This window comes from Atheta coriaria, unplaced genomic scaffold (genome assembly GCF_025399875.1).
Source record: "Atheta coriaria isolate IRGN ID8LTWV9N9 unplaced genomic scaffold, Caltech_Dcor_3.1 hic_scaffold_7_pilon, whole genome shotgun sequence".
Lineage (NCBI taxonomy): Eukaryota > Metazoa > Arthropoda > Insecta > Coleoptera > Staphylinidae > Dalotia > Dalotia coriaria.
In genome coordinates this window covers 4,215,854-4,235,236 of record NW_027045449.1, presented here as the reverse complement: position 1 = coordinate 4,235,236, position 19,383 = coordinate 4,215,854, and the positions used below count along the sequence as shown (strand labels likewise).

The 19,383-nt window shown below is 35.6% G+C and overlaps 2 protein-coding genes across 4 annotated transcripts; both read left to right on the top strand.

Moving 5' to 3' along the window:
• Nucleotides 1-251: 251 nt before the first annotated feature.
• Nucleotides 252-6,793, top strand: LOC135795266 (solute carrier family 66 member 2). 2 transcript variants are annotated; one of them, XM_065306880.1, is made up of 5 exons: nucleotides 252-693; nucleotides 854-990; nucleotides 1,124-1,189; nucleotides 2,094-2,310; nucleotides 3,727-6,793. In XM_065306880.1, exons 1-5 carry the CDS (start codon nucleotides 491-493, stop codon nucleotides 3,917-3,919), a joined length of 816 nt encoding a protein of 271 aa, XP_065162952.1. In that variant the 5' UTR covers nucleotides 252-490; the 3' UTR covers nucleotides 3,920-6,793. The 2 variants fall into 2 exon arrangements, with proteins under 2 accessions (XP_065162952.1, XP_065162953.1); XM_065306881.1 differs by lacking the exon at nucleotides 1,124-1,189.
• A 1,310-nt stretch (nucleotides 6,794-8,103) lies between these two features.
• LOC135795759 (ubiquitin-conjugating enzyme E2Q-like protein 1) lies at nucleotides 8,104-18,403 on the top strand. Of its 2 annotated transcripts, none has more exons than XM_065307542.1 (2): nucleotides 8,104-8,451; nucleotides 15,699-18,403. In XM_065307542.1, the coding sequence occupies exon 2, from the start codon at nucleotides 15,722-15,724 to the stop codon at nucleotides 16,487-16,489; it is 768 nt and encodes a 255-aa protein (XP_065163614.1). In that variant the 5' UTR covers nucleotides 8,104-8,451; nucleotides 15,699-15,721; the 3' UTR covers nucleotides 16,490-18,403. The 2 variants fall into 2 exon arrangements, with proteins under 2 accessions (XP_065163614.1, XP_065163615.1); XM_065307543.1 differs by lacking the exon at nucleotides 8,104-8,451 and adding an exon at nucleotides 11,108-11,372.
• Nucleotides 18,404-19,383: the final 980 nt, after the last annotated feature.

Genomic DNA, 19,383 nt, shown 5'->3' with positions numbered 1-19,383 from the left:
TGTGAGGCTAAATAACGCGGGACAGATAGACTACCATCTGTGGCTCGTTCAGTTCTAGTTAAACAACCCAATTAAAACGTAATTAGCACGGATTAAATCGATAAGGTAATCAGCAATAAATCAAGCGAACTAAACTGGAGAGGACATTTCAATGGTTTGAATCATAATCAAGGACAGGGACATGACAGGCGTTCGGTATACTTCGGTGTGAATCATTTATTATCGACTTTTAGCCGCACGCGGCGCGGCGTCGCATTCCCCGCATTCGTCCGCCAGCGTTTGACGCAAACACCTGCTGCTGGTGTTTCTGTTCCTCGCACGCGCCGAAAGCAATTCGCGCACAAACTCGCCGCTGCATGTGCTACATCCATTAGTTTTCCACGAACATCATCGCCCTCATCTGAGCGGTGAAGTAACAAACGCACTCTGGTATCTGAACAATGTGGCGATCGTAGAACATCCAACAAGTTGAGTACATCAATCCGTCATCATGGATTGGGTGATCTCGGACGAGCTGCAGCTGACCGTGGGTCACGTCGTCGGCTGGGTGAGCGCCGGTGCGATGATCGTCGGTGGTGTGATACCCTACATACCACAGTACAAACAAATTAAACAAACACAAGATGCAGAAGGTTTCTCGTTGCTCGTCTGTCTTGCCCTCCTCATTGCCAACACGCTCAGGATTTTATTTTGGTGAGTGATGTATTAACCACCCACATAATATTTACAAGCAGTAATAAAAACATGTTAAAAATAATAAAAACTATTTGTCCCAAGCAATAACATACGTGACCAATAACATTTATTGCATGTGTGCTTGATATTACCAGTCTAATATACTAATATGTTTCAGGTTCGGAAAACATTTTGAATATCCATTGCTTATTCAGAGTCTGGTGATGAATTTTACAATGTTTATGATGGTCCATCTGTGCGTAAGTGTCCGGAATAAGAACGAACTGCTGCAATCGCGACAGCGCATCTTCTCAGGTAGTTAATTTTTATTCTATCATTCTGCTCAAGTATGTAAGGACTACATAACTTGAACTTGAGATGTGTGGAAATGCGAACGATTTTTATGGTGGATGTGCTACTTCTACATTTTTTGTGTTTGGTTTGGCAGCTAAACCCCGTGAAGTGGTCAGATTGCTTCAGACAAAACCTCCACGCTCCTCACATAGTATTTGTGGTAAATTTTATTGCTTGCACTAATTTCTATTCTGAATATTCTTTCATGTTACTGTTCAATGCAACTTCACGAAAGCGTTTTGGCCAAATTTTGCATAACGTCTATAAATATTTTTAGTTATTTGTTTAAATTTGAAGTGTTTTCATACCGTCGACTAGCAAGATATTAACCAAAATGATTTCGTGAAGCACTGCTTTATATAAAATTCAACCAAAACTTCAAATCGATTAGATAAATCACACATGTGCAAATTTTAATCATAATATCTGTAAATTGATTGAATTTTATACTTATCACATTATACTTTTTTCATTTTGAAGTGCTTCAGTTTCATTGCTCAATTTATTTGCACTCTGTATTAAATGTCAGTGCACTTTAAAATCTGAAGTGATTTCATTGTGAGTCATAATATTCTGATAAATTTAATGATGCGATCATAGGCACAATGGATCTCATTATTAAATTTGTGATAAAACTGCACTGTTCTCGTACTTGTATATATATATATACGCTCTGTTAGCTTTAGTAGCTTAACATTCTTTTTAATTTTGGCTTCTTGTTAGCTTTATTTTTTGTCACAATGAAAACATTTGTGCACTTCAAGGGGATTTCCTTCGCACTCTGATCGAAGTTAATGATGTGCTCAAGATGAAACAGAAAACTCAACTCTCAATCCAGTTGGTTCAGTTCTAATTGACTTTTAAAGCAGTCCTTTTGTCATATTGCTCCACTCATGAATAAAACAATCGTTTAACGAGACTTTCATGGGAGTTGGAATTTGAGTCATCAATTAATTTCGTTAATTTGCATATTTGCATACATTCGTGCACTAAAAAGTCATACCAAGCATTTGTAAAAATTGTGAATATAACGTATTAATCTGTTTTCTGCGTTAATTTTATAGATATGGATGCGAAATATTTTTGGAACTGGTCGGACTTCCAATCCTACGTGGACTGCATGTTGTGTTTTACAATAGTGGCGTCCGTGCTGATGTACTTCTTTGTTGGGTACTTAGTTTTCGTGGAGCTGGTGGGCTTCATGGCGGTGTTCACTGAGGCGATGCTTGGCACGCCGCAGCTGGTGAAGAATTTTCGCAATAAGAGCACCGAGGGCATGAGGTAAGCGGTTGGTTTGTTTTATGTTTGCGGTTTATCTTGCGGCTATTTTTATTCGTGTGCGCGCGATAATGAAATTTCGCGTTATTGTATCATCAATAACGAAGCGAACGAAAGGCAAAAAAGGACGTAAGGGTGTGACGCGGCTCGACCGCTCCCTGGTTTTAGGGGATAATATAATTTTTACATTCCTCACGCCTTGTCACATTTCGTATTCGATGAAAATTTTATACAATATGTTTCTGAAGGAAGAAGAATCACTTGATTCATTTATAAATACATGCAAAACAAATTTAACAGCAATACAGGGAAAACTTTCATTGGCAAGTGGATTTAGAAATTTTTAATTTATATGTATATTCCAGACCATAGTGTATATATTTTTATATAAATAGATAAAACTCTGCGACGGCGAATTAGGACGTTCAGCTTGTCAGGATTAATGTGGTGGATCCCTAACCCATGACTATATTGACTATGTCTTACGGTCAAGGTGATCGGGCAAACACCACTAAATTGAAACTGATTTCTACGTGGTGACTTTCTCCGTGCGCACCTTTCGCATCCACACGTTTGATTGCGACTTTTTCGGTTTGCCACCTGAGTAAACTAATCAGAAATCGATATCCTGGTATCGTGGATGAGTCAATTGAATATTGCCTCACCACGACTTTTTCTACATTCATCATTTGCAGTCATTTCGCGTACACGCGCGCGACGCTGTTGCTGTGAGCTCGAAGGCGAAAGCAACGCGCTTGCCGCAAGCCTATTTTTATCAGCTTATCTGTCGCCTATGATTATGTGACGTCGGAGGCGCGACCTTTTCGACAAAGTTCAGCTCGACAATCCACGGCCCTGGAAAAGGAGTGTCGAGGATTTGTGCACAGGAGTTAAACACACAGATAACAGATCATTAATCATAAATAAATCGTACAACAAAAACAGATTTGGGCAGTGTTTACTATTATTGACAGCATTGCTAATAAACCAAATGTTATTTATTACTAAATGTACGATATTTTATCTAAAAAAATATGTAAATTGTTACTACTAGTGAAAATACTCGCATTTGAAATTATTACGACATTGTAAATATTACTGGTTCAATATTTGCAAATATTATGATTTCAGTTTACAAACTAAAATGTGATTTGAATAGCAAACAGTAATTAAACCTTAGGTACATTTACCGGATGTAGATATGATTAAAACATTTTGTTTGTAATTGGTTTTGGAAAGTTTGTTTGCCACGTGCGTGGTAGCAATGAAAATGTAACTAATTCTTATACCAATATTCGAAACGAGCACAGTTTAATTCAAAATAATTTATTTTTTGCTTGTTGTATAAGTAATTATTAAACTAAATAATTACATAATTAAAATATAAATGTGTTTGTATTTAATTGTTTTTTGTTTTAGTATATCAATGGTGGTGCTTTGGACATGCGGTGACGTCTTCAAAACGACCTATTTCTTCCTACGCGCAGCACCCCTGCAATTCTGGATCTGTGGTATGCTGCAGGTGACAATTGATCTGCTTATCCTGATGCAGGTATACATCTACCGCTGCAACCCTGAGCCGCAGCGGGTGCGCTCGCGTCGGGGGGATTGAGTAGTTATCATCTGGACACACGACATTGAGGAGGGCAAGACAACACAGCAAGAGCAACGAGATTCCATGTCGTCGTCAAACGGCATAACGGACGCTGCCGCCGTACCTGAGGAGCGCGTTCGTTTCCTATCATGCCGCGACGACGACTATTACTTCCGACGGCCGGACGTGGTGGCTAACCACGCCGCGATCGCCACTGCCGCAAAAGCGGAAACCGACCCACAATTACAAATGGAATTGTGTGCGCCGGCCGAAATAGACTGTAATGAAGATAGTGTGATCGAAGTGAACGTGCAGGTGCACGCGGAAAGTGAAGAACATTTCACGGCGAATCACACTGCTAATGGCACCGCCACGATGGTGGAGGTGCGCAAGCCGACTGGGCATCGCGTTCATGACGTGAATTCGGGCAACAACTTCAATAATAATAATAACAATATAGCGCCTATCATGCGTAAAAAGCCTCCGAATCACGTCAGCGTGCTCATACATCGGCATACGTTATGACGAGTTTCGATCTCGTCTGTGATCCATCATAAAGTTATATTTAATAGATTGTATACTTTTACCAGGGCGCAATTGTATTTACTTTTGTACTTCAATTGCTCGTTTTAATTCAGATTTTAAGTCTTGCTAGTCGATTATCAAAGGAGAAGATGAGAAATTAGATTTTAGTTTTTATCAGTAATATCTTAACAAATTATTATAGTCAATACTACCAACTAATAATTTAATTAATCTTTTTCCAACTTTTTTTAAAGGGTTACATTCACTTTTTAGAGGTTTTCTTTATTATGAAATATACAAAAAAGAATAAGATAATAATAAAACAACAAATAAAAACCAAGCAAAGGAAACCAAACTAATACTATAGTATTTTTTGGAAAATATTTTAAATGTTTAAAACTTTGGAATGTGCCATAAATTTGGATTGAAACTTTTAGATATTTTATTGAAAATTTATTAATTCTGTAAGAAGTAGGCTAGATTTGGAATCGTTTTGTAAAATTTTAAAATTTTTGTAGAATTTACATCTGTCTAATGAATAACATTTTTGATTTGCAATTTGAGACCAAGGCGTCGTTCAGATCATTTTCTTTCAAAAACATTGAACCAATTTATTAGTTTTTACAATCTCAGGTGAATATAACCCCTTAAAGTATAATTATATTTTTTATAGTACTTTATTATCAAAAATTATCGTTTTTTTTTGCACTAAATCCTGCGTGCAACATTTATTTTTAAAATAATTTGATGAAAACATAATCTATCACTTGTGTAGACTGAATTCTAGTCGTGCACACATTTCAATTAAAACGAACGAAATTTTATTCCTACTAGTGATGTTGAAATGTGAAAAGTTGAAAAATAAGGAAATGTTATAAGCGCACTAACGAATTTAGCAATTATGAACATTCTTTAAACATGTTTGATCAAAAATTGTGGCGCAAGAATAGGAGTTGTTGTTGTTAAAAATTACTATTGATGATAATCATTAGTGCATTTTGCAGTCTATGTAAATGTCGAAATTTAAGATCTTAAGAAACTATATATCATTACAGTACCGAGGGTAGGAAACATATTAACATCACAACGTTTAATTAGCTATGTTTCTTAGTGGTGCTACTACATTGATGTTAATATGTATTAACTATGAAACATTATCAGGAATTTCTTCATGATAGTGTAAAAGTTTCAGACCATTTACATTTTAGTCCCATACACAAGGTGCAATAACATCCTTCTGGAAGCAAACGCAAACACCGAATTGATTGAACAAAACAAACGAAGCAATAATTACTTATATCTTCTGTCTACAGTATGCTGAAGTTATCAAGCAAAAGCATTGCTACCCATTTAATTAAAATATTCGTTGATGTTAGTCGAAGAAGTTGTAACGAATTTGAATCAATTGCGTCGTGAAAGGCGTGAATACGAAACCGTAGCTGTGTTGATGTGTAGATAGAACAAAGAACAATTGAGAAATTACGTAAACGAACAAAGATAAAACAAATCTATTATATATATTATATGCAAGTCTTTTGCGCAAATCTGCCTTGTTATTGACATGATGGTGATCGTTAGATAGCAAATGATGTGTAATTGATATGAACATAGGACCATTTAATGATGAAGTATTATAATTCAAGTATTATGACTGGAGATATATGAGAACATGCCAATTCTAGTGTGTCGACCCAAAACTATCAAAAACAAAGCAATAACAACATTATCGGCCATTTTGTTTACTATTTGAGCCGGCACACGGCGAATTTCGTTTGCGAAATGGAGAAATAAGAATGTGATTCCGAACTTAAATTATGCACTTGGGTTCTCGATTTAGACGGACTAATGAAGAAACATTGTACCTAATTAGGTATGCGTTTGTGCTTAACGCTAAATTCCGATCGAATGATTTCTTCTTCTGTAATGTTCATTCAAATAGTTTAAATTTTGTGTACATTAATCTTTGAAGCTTCCATAGCAAGCGAGTCGATTGATATATTTCCTATTTGTAAATTAAATCCGCGATTGGCGATTTTTTTGAATGCCAAATAGTCTTCTAAATTTATTTGTATACTTAAGCAAAAGATGAAACAATTTATTAATGAATTTATGCAAATTCCAAGTTAGAAAGCGTTCGTCACAAATCATGTTTGACTTGTGGTGGTGTTTTCTTTGATTAATCGATACAATTGTAAAAGATATAAAAATGTTGCCATTTAGCGATGTATGATTAAAAGGTGCGCGTGGTCCTTTATGCTCGAATCAATGCTATTTCCGTTTTCATTTAGCACAGACGAAATATTATTGATTCGCATCTTGGTGCCACTCGGTAGTTATGCATAAATAAATGTTTTATTTTGAAATAAATCCAGCGGATGCAATGAATGTTCATCACGGCGACATCGGATAGATATGATTGATGACCTGCTTTTTTCTAGCACACAGTATCTATCATTGTGATAAGACCACATACCGCAAGACGAGATGAAACATTTTTGTTTAAAGCACATAGAAAAGGAATAATGTAGCTGTACAGCTCTAAGATGTGATGGTTGACATTTGTCATCAGGGATATTGGTCTTGCTTGCAACAGCTTTTGAATGAAAATCCTGCACCACCTCAAAAAGGAAACAAAAGCCTGTGTGTTGTAGAGAAATGGCAAAGTAAACAACTCCCGGAAAGATAAAAAACGACCCTTCAACTCCTCCACAAAATGAAAGCGAGGCGTAAAAACGCAGCGTAGCAATGGCCAACAATACAGACGTCGAAAAAAGCTTTTAGTTTAATTACGTTGGTTGTTCAACTTCAACAATCACGCGCAGTTTTTTACTTGACGTCTCGCACCAAATGCGTGTTATCTAAATACACTCTCGATTCGTTGATCGTTAAACTGGTTACTTCTAAATACTAGCATCGAGTACAGTAGTAGTGCAGTGATTTGTAAGTTTGTTGATGCGCTGGTTGTACAAACAGAGTAAAAATGTAATCCGATGACCCAATATGAGCAACTGTCGGCCAGGCAATGACGCAAATGCGAATGCAAATAAACGAGCCGCATTGTTCTTCGACTTTGTTCACAATCGTTGATTGGCCTGGCGCAACAATGAGCGATACAAATGCGCGCTCATTTCAATTCAGAAAGTTCGTATGCTATTCGTAATCGAATTGCCCTTTGATTCGATACCGACTTTTTATTATTAATTATATTAATTGAAGCGTTTAATTAAGGCAAGCAGTCAAAATAATTAGTTTACTCGTTCGATTTAGAATAGCTAATCTGTGAAGTCTTATTTTTATGTTTTCATGGAAAAGGTCATTCGTGTTGGATTAAGCAGTGTTCATGAACCTGGGAATTCGTTCAATGCGAACTGCATACATTTTGATTAATTTATTTTGAAATGGATACGAAGAATTCCCGGTGATGTTTACCTGTTTAATCTTTTTGCTTTGCCTCGTTAATTCAAAAAGTTTAATTTTTAGGTACATTGTTTTGTTTAATTGTAAACGAGGTTGAAGGATAATGATGGCCAAAACAAAGACGTCAGCCGGACGTGCCGCAGGAAAAAGACGGACGGATTGTTGTGGTGGTTGCCGGCGGCGCCACGACCACCACTGCCGCCGCCGCCGCTGCTGCTGGTGCTGCTGCCGTCATCGTCCTGCCGCTCTCCGGCTCTCGCAACGTCGTGGCATCGATCGGTTTTCAGTACGTTGAAGCGTCTCGCCCGCATCGCAGCGTCGCCGGCGCGTGTTCGTCATTGACGAACAGAAACGTTTTTCGGCGATTAGGAAGAAATCGAAAATCAGTGCGGTCCGGCCCCGGGGGCGCGTGACGCTTTAGAAGGGCGGCGGACGCTGGCACGAAATTGACGTGGGGTGGACAGTTAAAGTGTACAAAGAACATTATATGTAGGATTTGTTGTTGTAAACGTGACTCCTTTCTCAAAGTCTTCGGGTTTAGAGTTAATTATAAATAGGAGTGACTTGGTTTTATTCTTGTTACCTGGATTTGGATTGCTGACATTCTCGTAAGAAATATTATTAAAATTTATTTTAAGCAATTTTAGTTGTTTATATTAGCGAAAACAAATGGTAAACAAGTTAATGTATTTGTTCGTACGCAGCTGACAGAATGAGTTAAATGAAACTGTGGGATGTAATTTCTTAAACATGTCATTGTTCGTAATGCCTTGAAATCAATTTGAATATTCAAGCATTAGCGAAAAATTGCTGACGCTGTAAACTTTCAGACTTCTGACGCAAATTTATCACCAGAGGGTTTTAACTTAAACATTCATACTTTTAATGAATGCGCAAATGCGTCCAAAAACGATGACAAATCGGTGAACATTTCTCATGACGGTTTTCATTTGGGTTTTAATGAAACATTTAAATCTTCTGCCCGGCCCCTACCTCAACAAAAAATCTCATCCCACGGGAATAATAAAAAATGTAATGTTTTTACAAGTTAAGCGCACACATCTGTTTAATAAACCATTCAATTATTTATTATTTGTGCGTACACGATAACAAATCATTGCAAGTATACAGTTTGATGAAGTGAAGACATCGCCGATCGACGTAAACACGCAGAGAGCACACAAGAGCAAAATTAATTGATTGACAATAAGGCTGCGTGCGCCAGAAAGAAAATTGATGGCGTGCGCGCGTGTAGAGCGAATCGGACAGTCTCGTTCATTGATTTGTGTTCATGAACCGACGTGGATGTTGTCTTTCATATTTATAGAGAGTGGTGGTGGGCTATTGGGCTATGGGGTAGTTAATGTTGAATGTTGTCTTGCACAAGTATTGAGTATATATGTAGATTCTGCAAATGTGGTTTGTTAACAGTTGACACAGTGTTCAATGTATTTGATATTTGGGGGATGTTCGGGATGTTGGATACGTAGGATGTTGGTAAATGGATTGTGTATGAGGACAGGAGTTGGGCGGAGTGCAATCGGAGATGTAGTTTTAGTTTGTTATTGGATTATCGATGAAATGATTTGTGCGCGGGAGGAAAAATGTGAAATTCTGCAAATTCTGATATTTCACAGAGTTGATTTATGATGTGTAGAGTCCATTAAATATTGAAAATATGATGGAAAATATATTGATGAGTTTGTGCTAATAATTAATAATAATCATATTACTAATTTCTATTATAAAGTTGGGAATGTTTGTTGGTATCGCTGAGACACACAAACAAAACAAAACAGTCAAATAAAAGATCTATTTGTCTTTACGTAAATAAACAGAAGATAGTACAAAGCGTTTCGAGATGGCGCTAGAATGCACTTGTTGGCACTAAATTAGTGCAGGTGATCTCCTAGTACGAGTTTGTTCGTGACTGTGAGGAGTTTGTTAGCATCAGTGAGTTCACATCACTGATTAGATCATTTGGAATGAAAGTACGTATAAACTTTGAAAACCTATATTTAAACGTAATTAAAAGTACTGTGTAATATAATATAATATTATTAAATCGAGTTAATTTAGATTATTATTATTTTTTAAATTTGTTACAAACAAAAGCAACAATTATTAATTGAACTGAACAGAACTGGAGAAAATGTGACATTGATTCATGTATTTTTATGTTTTTTTTATTTATTAATTAATAGTGTAAATAGAATTTACAATATCGGTATTCGGTATTACTTTTTAACCAAATATGGTTTTAAGTAATAATTCATACCAATGCAGGTGTCAATAAGCAATTAAAATATACATTATTCCATTACAAAATTATTCCGAGATGGTGATGCACTATTTGTGTAAGTTGAATCTGGTGATTTTTCGGTACATGTTTGTTTGGGTTCGTGCGTTGTGTTTATATCAGCGAGATAACATTGGTAAGGAGATTCATATCACGAACAAAATAATCAAGAAAGAGTTCTTCCCAACAATAAATGGGTAAACTCATCTAGGCTACACGTATAATTAAGACCACCAGATATGTGTTAAAAAAAATAAGCCTTAAATGTAAAATATTGCATGATAGTATTTGTTTTTATTTTGGTTTATTCCCCTTGTAACGCAAGCGGACAAGGCAGCGTCAACATTTATCTCAAGGCAAAGTCACTGATACTACGAGTAACAAACATGTTTAGCAAGATTCTCCTTAACATTTTAAATCATCCCGAGATGGCGCATGGATGTACATTTTTGCATTAAATTTATGTTGATATCAGTACTGGTTTGTTTGGGTCAGTGACTTGCTGTTAGCTTGTACATACCTGTAGACTGTGATAAACAGAAACACATCTACTATTTATTTACTTACAATGAATGCCCAGTTTCTTTAGATTTCTTTGTGAAATTCTCAAGATTTCCAGGGAAAAAAATAACTTGATTTGAGAGCTAGATATTTAATTTGCATTTTCTAGTATGAAAATAACTAAAAAATAGAAATTTGAGAATATTTGTTTAAATGGAGCTGTCATCACTCAAATCTTAGTTGCGATTGCTGCTTCAAACAATGGATTAGCAACTAAACAATTTATATCTAGGATTTTGCAGGAATGTATGAGCACTCTGACAAACAATGTTATTTTTATGATTGTTTAATCTAAGTGGCAGCTAGAAAATAATATTTTTTGTGGAAACTACCAAAACTTGACGAGAATCATCCAGATATTATTTGTTGAACATTGTAGCTATGATTATGATGAAATGACGAGACATATAATGTCATCCAGACATTTCATTCATCATCAAAATTTTAATCGTTTACATCGTATCATTTCATTTTATTTCATTCTCTCAATCATTTTCACTTCATTTCAATCAGTGAATACATAAATTATTTGCAAGTGGTTGGGTATTTCTGAAAGTGTACTGTAGTTGCATCGATGTTTAAGTAGTAAATGAAGATTCGAGTTTTAATGTGAACCGCTTAGAAATTGAAGAAATTAATTGGCAATTAACAACGCATTAAGAAGTAAAGGTTAGTTAATTGTATATTTTTATTATGTTCGGTAGTCTTCAATTTCTTTGTTTTTATTTATCAGTTTACGGCCAAGAGATGTTAGATATTAATTACATCAATATAACAATGATTGATTGAAGTATACAGCAACCAATGCAAATTACTCACTTATCAAACAACAGAACCTTTATTACACTTGAAATCGTTTAAGTTTCAGACAATGGTGGTTATAGTAATGTATCATATTTTATAATCGGCTTAAATATAACAGAAAAAAAGAATTATTCAAAATTTTATGTTAGAAGTTCATTTATAAAATTTTAGCACAAAATTGTGTGAATTATGAAGTCACCATACAATGTATTAAGGTTATTATATCTTTTCATGACTTCCAACAAATTTTCACAGCTTTTAGAACTTTTTCACGACCCTGGTTCCGTGCAAAATAATGTTCATCCTATTTACAGCATTTTATGTCGTTTTCATCGAGTTCATTTATATTTATACTGTATATTTAGGAAATTATGATTGCAGTGAAGGTGATTCTTTTATAACCGTGATTCACTCCAAACAAGACTCTAAAATTGTCTTTAATTATGTATTAATAAAAATGCATTACTTATTTACTACTCAGAAGGTAATTTACTACTAACTTAATGAATTTGTATTTATGCGTGTTCTGTGGTATGAATGTAGAGGGTAAAAAGCATAAATTCATGACAAATTGAACGCAAGCGTGTCGATTAGATTAGATTCATAGATTTGTCGCGAAAGGGCGCTGCCCTCAACTGAGTCGACTTTAATTAACATCGCCGACCGAGTGTAAATACGCCCAGGAACGCAAACAAAAACAAACGAACCAAAAGCTAAAGCTAAAGAAACTAAATGAAAGAGGGTGGGTACAAAGGATTGCAGATTATCCAGAATATTTGCGGTGTGGGGTCCCATTCAGTAATTTATGGAATTTATGATTGGATAAAATGTTTATCTTGTACATAATCAATCGATGTTTTTATTATTATGCTAAACTTAGTTCATATTTTGTTTGATGTATGAGGTGAACGTCCTTTGATTAACAAGAAAATACTTTTTGTATATTATATAAATATGGCGCTCATGTAACAAAAAAAAAGTTGTCTAAGTTGTTTTTGCTCATTTATTTCATTGTTATTTGGGTGTTTGTGTTATTTTAAGCACGCAATGAAAAAAGCTGCTGTTGTGGTCGCGTCTGTTTCGCATTCCGTCTGCAAATCTAATACGAAAAGTCACAACTTTTCACTTAGGATTTAACTGTTTTTGCGGCTCAGCATGACCAACGAACACATAAGAGAAGGAAAAAAAACGACGCACTCAAAGTTTTAGGGAAGTCCCTAGTGGCGGACACCTAAGGTTATTTATAAATAAATCAAAAAATATTTGAAGAAATGTTAATTAAATTATGACATATAGTAGTTAACAAAGTTAGAAATCAAATTAAAATAACAAAAATGCAACCTCTGTTAAAAAATAATTAATACTATCAATCAAACTTTGGTAATAAAAAGTATAGTTTTAAAAAGTGGCACCTAGTACCGGACACATATTTGTGCCATACCCCCCTCACCGGACATTTCAAATATGTCATATGGTTAGGTAGGCTACCTTGTTTGGTATTATTTATGGGGCGGTGGGGGGGTGGGGTGATAGAATTTAACGATTTAATCAACGGATTTAACTCACTGACTAGAAGCAGCCCGTGAATGCATACATCCACTAGCTAATGTGTTCATTTCAGTTACAATGAATACTTTAACTACGAATTTTAGCGAATGTATGCATTGCCTAGTAAATGTATACATTTACTAAATGTATGCATTGACTGCAACATAGCCATCTCCTCACTCTCTCTCTCTCACAAGAAATATCAATATGTTTACTGTCCGGCGCTAAGGGACAACTTAGTGTCCGGTGCTAAGGGACAGACATTTTCGTTGATTTGGTGGTACCTACCAAAATTGTTTAAAAAATCTAATAATATTCTACCATTTTACGGATAACAATCAAGTACTACTTGTATCTTTGAATACCACTCAAATGTAAATGCATAAATATACTAGTATTACATACATTGATATTTAGGTGACGTCGTGATTTTGCGCCTGAAACAGCAAACGGCTGCTCCCGCCGTGGCCGTGTGCGTTACTGGCGAGCCACGACGAGTGATCCTGTACCTGTGTGCCCCCCGCGCCCCTTTCACTTGTTTTTTGAAATGAAAAGATTTAAACTAGCTTAAATAGTACGAGTGTCCGGTGCTAGGTGCCGTCCGGCGTTACGGGACTTCCCCTATTATATGCACATGCCACACACGGTAAAGTGTGTTTTTGCCGAATGTTTCATTTCGGCAATTCTCCAATCTGACAAATTCCCATTTTCTACATTTCCAGTTTCCACGTTTTCGCGTGTGCAATTCAGCAAATCCGTTTCAAATCGCATTGTCATTGTGTATCCAATCCAAGCGGATTTTACCCCTTCGAAAACAATGTGTCTCATTCTTTTGTATGTAGATTCAAATTAATTGTAAAAAAAATCACAAAATGTTAAAAATCGTTGTCTATTAGGCGATTGGCGGGTTGAAATCGACCGGAAAAACCGAAAAACGTTCGGCTCACGCACGGGATGAACGTAATCGACGATGACGTGCGCACCTTCATTCAATGTATGCGGCATACAATACGAAGCGATATGAATGAATAGAACCAACGGCGGCGGCTTTGGCGGCAGTGGCGGCAGGCACGAGAGACGAAAGAGAATGACATTATGAATAGGCTTCCGTGTTGGTGGCGCGCAGAATAGAAAATGGAGGCACAGCAAAAAAGCAGAACGTGCGCCAACGTCAAAGTCAATTTATTTCTCATTAGGTGCACTCTTCTCTTGTCGAGGAAAAGCATAACGCAATTTTGTCGGTTTACCTTTTTTTACTCCTCTCGCGCCATTTTTTTCCTTCGTTCAATTTATGCTTTATTGCATATCATTCAAGATGATACAGAAATTACACTTTTAAGAACCCAGAAAAGAAAATTAACTCTCTTTACTTTTATTACAAAATTTTCAGCAGACCTGGATCTTAATTTTAAAGTTTAATGCGTTAATTATAAAATATTATAAGGTATTTTTAATCAAAAAATTTCCTTAGATGGTAAATAAAAATCTAGTTTTATATGCGTCATATTCTCAGATAATGATCGTATGTGCACACGTCGGCGTCTCGGGCGATAAAAATAGCATTTTCCAATTTGTTGGAAATCGTAACTCACCGCAACTCTTCGTTTTTAACGGCTCCATTTCGAACCACCCCTCACCTTAACGCCGCGACGTGTCGTCGATAACCGCGTGAAAAATTGATATCTAATGCGATCGAGTGCAGCCGTTTGAAGATAAATATAACCTGCAACGATAAAAATAAACTTGAGAATCGATTGATGCTCGTCTGAAAATAACTCTCACTTATCAACAAATCACCAATCACATTAACGTACATCATACAAATGTGTAACACCTTTTTAATTATAACGAGTAAACCTACAAGAATCGTTGCACAAATATTTATTCTTATTTTAGAATCAATTATAAACTTATTTAATGACATCAATCTGTTTTGTGTTGCTTTGTGCGTGCGTTGATTTAAAACATAAATGCTTAATTAACAGCGCGGCGGGTCCATTCACGCGGGTTTAATCTTTCCTCTTGACTCGTGGGGGTCCAATTTGCTTGTGAATGCGTCTCACGTGCGGGAACATCGTCGAGGTCCCGGCAGTTTCGTAAGTTAACGCGAAATCCATTAAACGTGCTGGCAATTTGAACATTTTAGCCAGCGCCATTCTACCTAGCTGAATACATAGTCTTGCATTAACTCCAACTAAAACACGAGATGAAGGTGAGGACTCTTAGATGTGACACGGTGGAGAAATAGAATTTCTTGGAGTTTCATCATGTTTTGATCTGAGGAAAATGTTTGAAAATTTAACTGTCTGAAAATTTGTATAAACATAAATAAATATATGAATGCTCTGTACTCTGTAAGTATTCATTTCTTTTTCTGTTCTTCTTGATTTATTTTTTATTTGCGTTGTCTGCGACTGGTAAACGTTCGGTAAACAAAGAAGGACGAATTAAAAAGGCCAAAAGTATAAAAAAGACTTTGAGTTTACATATAAAAAACAAATGTATCAAATTACATTCACGAACAAAAAAAAACTCATCATGAAAAGTACATATTACAAAAACCTTTTATTGGATGCTTCGTTTCGATATATTTTTTCTCCTGGGATGCTGTAATAAAGTCTGAAATAATTCTTTTTGTTTTAGATTGTAATAAGTCAAAACACACAATGTCGTCACGCTCGAAAGAAAAGATGACAGCAATGTTCCGTAAAATCTTCCGCTCGTCGTCCAAGAACGACGAAGGACCGAGCAAGCCATCTCCATCTGGCAGTGGTTCTCCAGCACGTCGTCTATTACGTGGTTGCCGTGACAGTGTTTCCCCAGCGCCGCCCACCGGAAGTCCAGCGTTCAAAGCGCCATCCAGCACTTCCACCAGTAAGAGCAAAAAGCCCACGCTGGAAGAGACGCCTATCAATAAAACAGTACGCGCCCGACGCCTAATGAAGGAATTTAAGGACCTTCAAAAACTGCAGCACTCCAAGCCGGATCCGGTATTTACTGTAGATCTCGTCGATGATAACCTTTTCGAATGGCACGTGCGCGTACACAAGTTGGACCCTGAAAGCGATCTCGGCAATGACATGAAAGAGCTGGGTATTACGCACATTCAGTTACATCTCACATTTCCAGAAAATTTTCCGTTTGCCCCGCCATTTATGCGAGTTATTAGTCCAAGAATCGAGAAAGGTTTTGTGATGGAAGGTGGCGCCATCTGTATGGAACTATTGACGCCGCGTGGTTGGGCAAGCGCTTATACAGTGGAGGCAGTCATAATGCAATTTGCCGCTAGCGTGGTGAAAGGCCAAGGGCGCATCCAGCGCAAGACCAAAGGACAAAAAGGATTCACGAAGCGATCGGCAGAGGAGAGTTTCAGGTCGCTGGTCAAAACGCACGAGAAGTACGGATGGGTGACGCCATCTTTGGCGGACGGATAAATCCAATCGATTAGATAATTACAAATAAAACTTTCAACTGAACAAGAAAAAAGTCGAAACTTTTTAAAAACATTTTTATATGAACGAAAAAGTACATTCTAAGGAAAATTATCCCAATTAACGACTCACCGAATAAATGAACTTTAGCTAAACATGATTTATTTACGCAAGCAAAATTTTACAGGGTTCAAACTAACAGTTTCGTTATAATTGTAAGCATTTATTGAGTGTAGCGATCGCTGTAGGTGTAATTATCTCAAAATGTCAAAACAAATCGAAGTGCTGATCTAATTAGTTCGATTTTAACCGTCCATTATATTAAATTAATTAGTTCTCATTGAGAAGTTTGTAATTTGAGAGGTTTTAGTTTATTTTTCGAAATGAAAATTTACACAAAATTTGACAAAAGAAAATATAAACTAATATGACGTAATTTAGCAAATAACATCCAAGTAAACAAAATAGTTATATAAATAATTATGGTTTGAGTAGGTTTATGAATAGTTTATTAACAATACGTTTGTTTTGTTAGCAATTGATCAAAAAATAAAACCAAAAACCAAAAATATTGTACTACAACCATAAATTGTAGCAGAACTTAAAAAGTATGTAGTTAGTCAATTAGCATAAACATCAAATCTGTGTAATAATCAATATTTTATTGAACTCTGAGCGATTTAATGAAAACTGGCTCGTACTGGTTTAATTTCACGTCCGACGAGTTATTAATAAACAGTGATAACGAAAATACGCCATTCTGAATCAAAATCCACCACAACTGATCGAACAAAATGAAAAACTGAACGCAAATCAGTAGTAAATAAATAATTATCGCCATAAACAATGCGATGATACTAAACAAATGAATCTACTGTTTTGTTTTGTAATGACTGGTGTCATACAGGCCAAACGTTTATTTGTTTTACGCCTGAATACATTATATTGATTCAATTTCATAAAATAATAGCAATCAAAACGAAAATAAATCAAAATGCACATTGACTAAAAATGACTAAGAAATTAGAAGTTATTTTTGTAAATGCTTTGTTTATCAGTATTATTTTTGTGTTGATGTAATGACATAGTTTAATTTAAATTTAAAAACAGTGATTTTTAGTTGTATGAACAATTTGTGCCAACTTACCTTGTACATTTCCAATCATTCAATCGACGTTTAATGAAATGAATGAGTGTAATGTAATATGAAACTATAATTATTTGTATACTTGTCATTGAGTGTCTTGAAATCAAAGATCATCGACGTGCACGCAACAATAACTCAATTACTATAACCACAGATGTTGATTTAGTGCAATAGTTACGGTTAATTAGGAATATAAAGCATGTTTACGTTTATGAAGAAATACAAATTTGACTTATTGTTGCATGGATGGATAAAATCTATGAATAACTTCATTCGTGTGTATAAATAGCGCATTCTACTAGCTAGCCAATCAAAGACACCTTCTAGAAGAGTCATATATATCTCCTAATCATCCTAAACTATGATATATATTGATGTTGATTCATTAATTAATATGTATGAAGAACTAAGAAACTATTATGTATGAATGGTAATCATCTGTATAACATTCTCATGAATCGAAACATTTAGTGGAATTCCTCTCGAAATGCTACAATTCCATACAATGATGTTCAATTTATTGTATTTGATTGTTATTCAAGTGTTTTAGCATAAGTATAATAATGTGACCGGTGATAAAATACATAAGGATTTATTACACGTGTAAATGTTTAAAAGAAGAAAATCAAAATGATGATACTGGTAAATTATAAAACGTGTAACTTCATTGATATGTAACGTTATTCTTTTATTTTGAAAGAAGTGATTTTTTGATCTAGTATATTGCCATTTATGAAATTACTATATTGAAATAAATGTGTACCAAAACATTGTCGTTGTATAATTCTTTTAGTAGCGTATTCAAAGTGGAGATATTTCGATACATGTTTTGTATAAGTTTTTGTCAACACAACAAGTCACCTCATGTACCTCCCTACCCCTTCAGTGTGCAGATACGAAATTTATCGCGTGAGATCAGTCGAGTCGCGAGTACTGTGTGCACCACACAGCTTGTGCAGAATGTTCGTTAAAATTAGCGTTGTATTATGAATTCTGGTGGATCTTTTTGTGTAATACTGTCAAGTAAGTAGTGCACATTAGTTTCAGCTTATTACGTTGTGGAAACTTCAAATATGTCATACAATTCGCAACTTGTTGTTGATTTATTCGTCAATGTTGTACTTGATCAAACGCATTCTTTTCTTGATGCGCGCGCGTCCCGGCGATTTAACTACGCTGGCGGTTTTGGGTCTTATCATTTGTTAGTCAACTTCATACATCTTTCTACCTGCTATATGGCAGTAAACACACACAACTTTGTTGTTTTGAATTTAATAGACATAGCGTGGTATAATAAAAATTAATTGATCCATTCTTATGTTTTAGGTTTTTCGCTAAACGAATATAACAAGTCATCGATTATTTAACGAAGAAGTACTTTTTATCGTATTATTTAAATTTTAACTGTGAGTTATCGGGTACGGGTCGCGTGAAAATCTGCAATTCTAACATAACTTTTGAGTCGTTCTATTAATGTGAGTGTGAATCGGTAGTGAATCGGTACCGCGATCATAAGAATAAAGGTGCCAAGTCCACTTCGAACAGTATAGCAGTGTTTTGAACCAGAATTCAAGAATTGTCCACCCTAGCAGTGCTGTAAATCTTCAAGTAGTAAGTACACCTGACACCAAACTGGATGTCTTGTATTTATATGCGCCAATCACAACACTCGAGCAAGTAATGAAAATTGCAAAATTAATTTAAAATTAAATCTAAAGAAAATGTATTCTATATTTTAAAGTCGTTTCTG

Excerpts from the sequence above, each read along its gene's own strand:
- LOC135795266 (XM_065306880.1), top strand. The coding sequence starts at position 491 with ATGGATTGGGTGATCTCGGACGAGCTGCAGCTGACCGTGGGTCACGTC. Across the intron at positions 991-1,123 it reads GCGACAGCGCATCTTCTCAG|CTAAACCCCGTGAAGTGGTC; the intron begins GTAGTTAATTTT and ends TTGGTTTGGCAG. Across the intron at positions 1,190-2,093 it reads CTCCTCACATAGTATTTGTG|ATATGGATGCGAAATATTTT; the intron begins GTAAATTTTATT and ends TTAATTTTATAG.
- LOC135795759 (XM_065307542.1), top strand. The coding sequence starts at position 15,722 with ATGTCGTCACGCTCGAAAGAAAAGATGACAGCAATGTTCCGTAAAATC.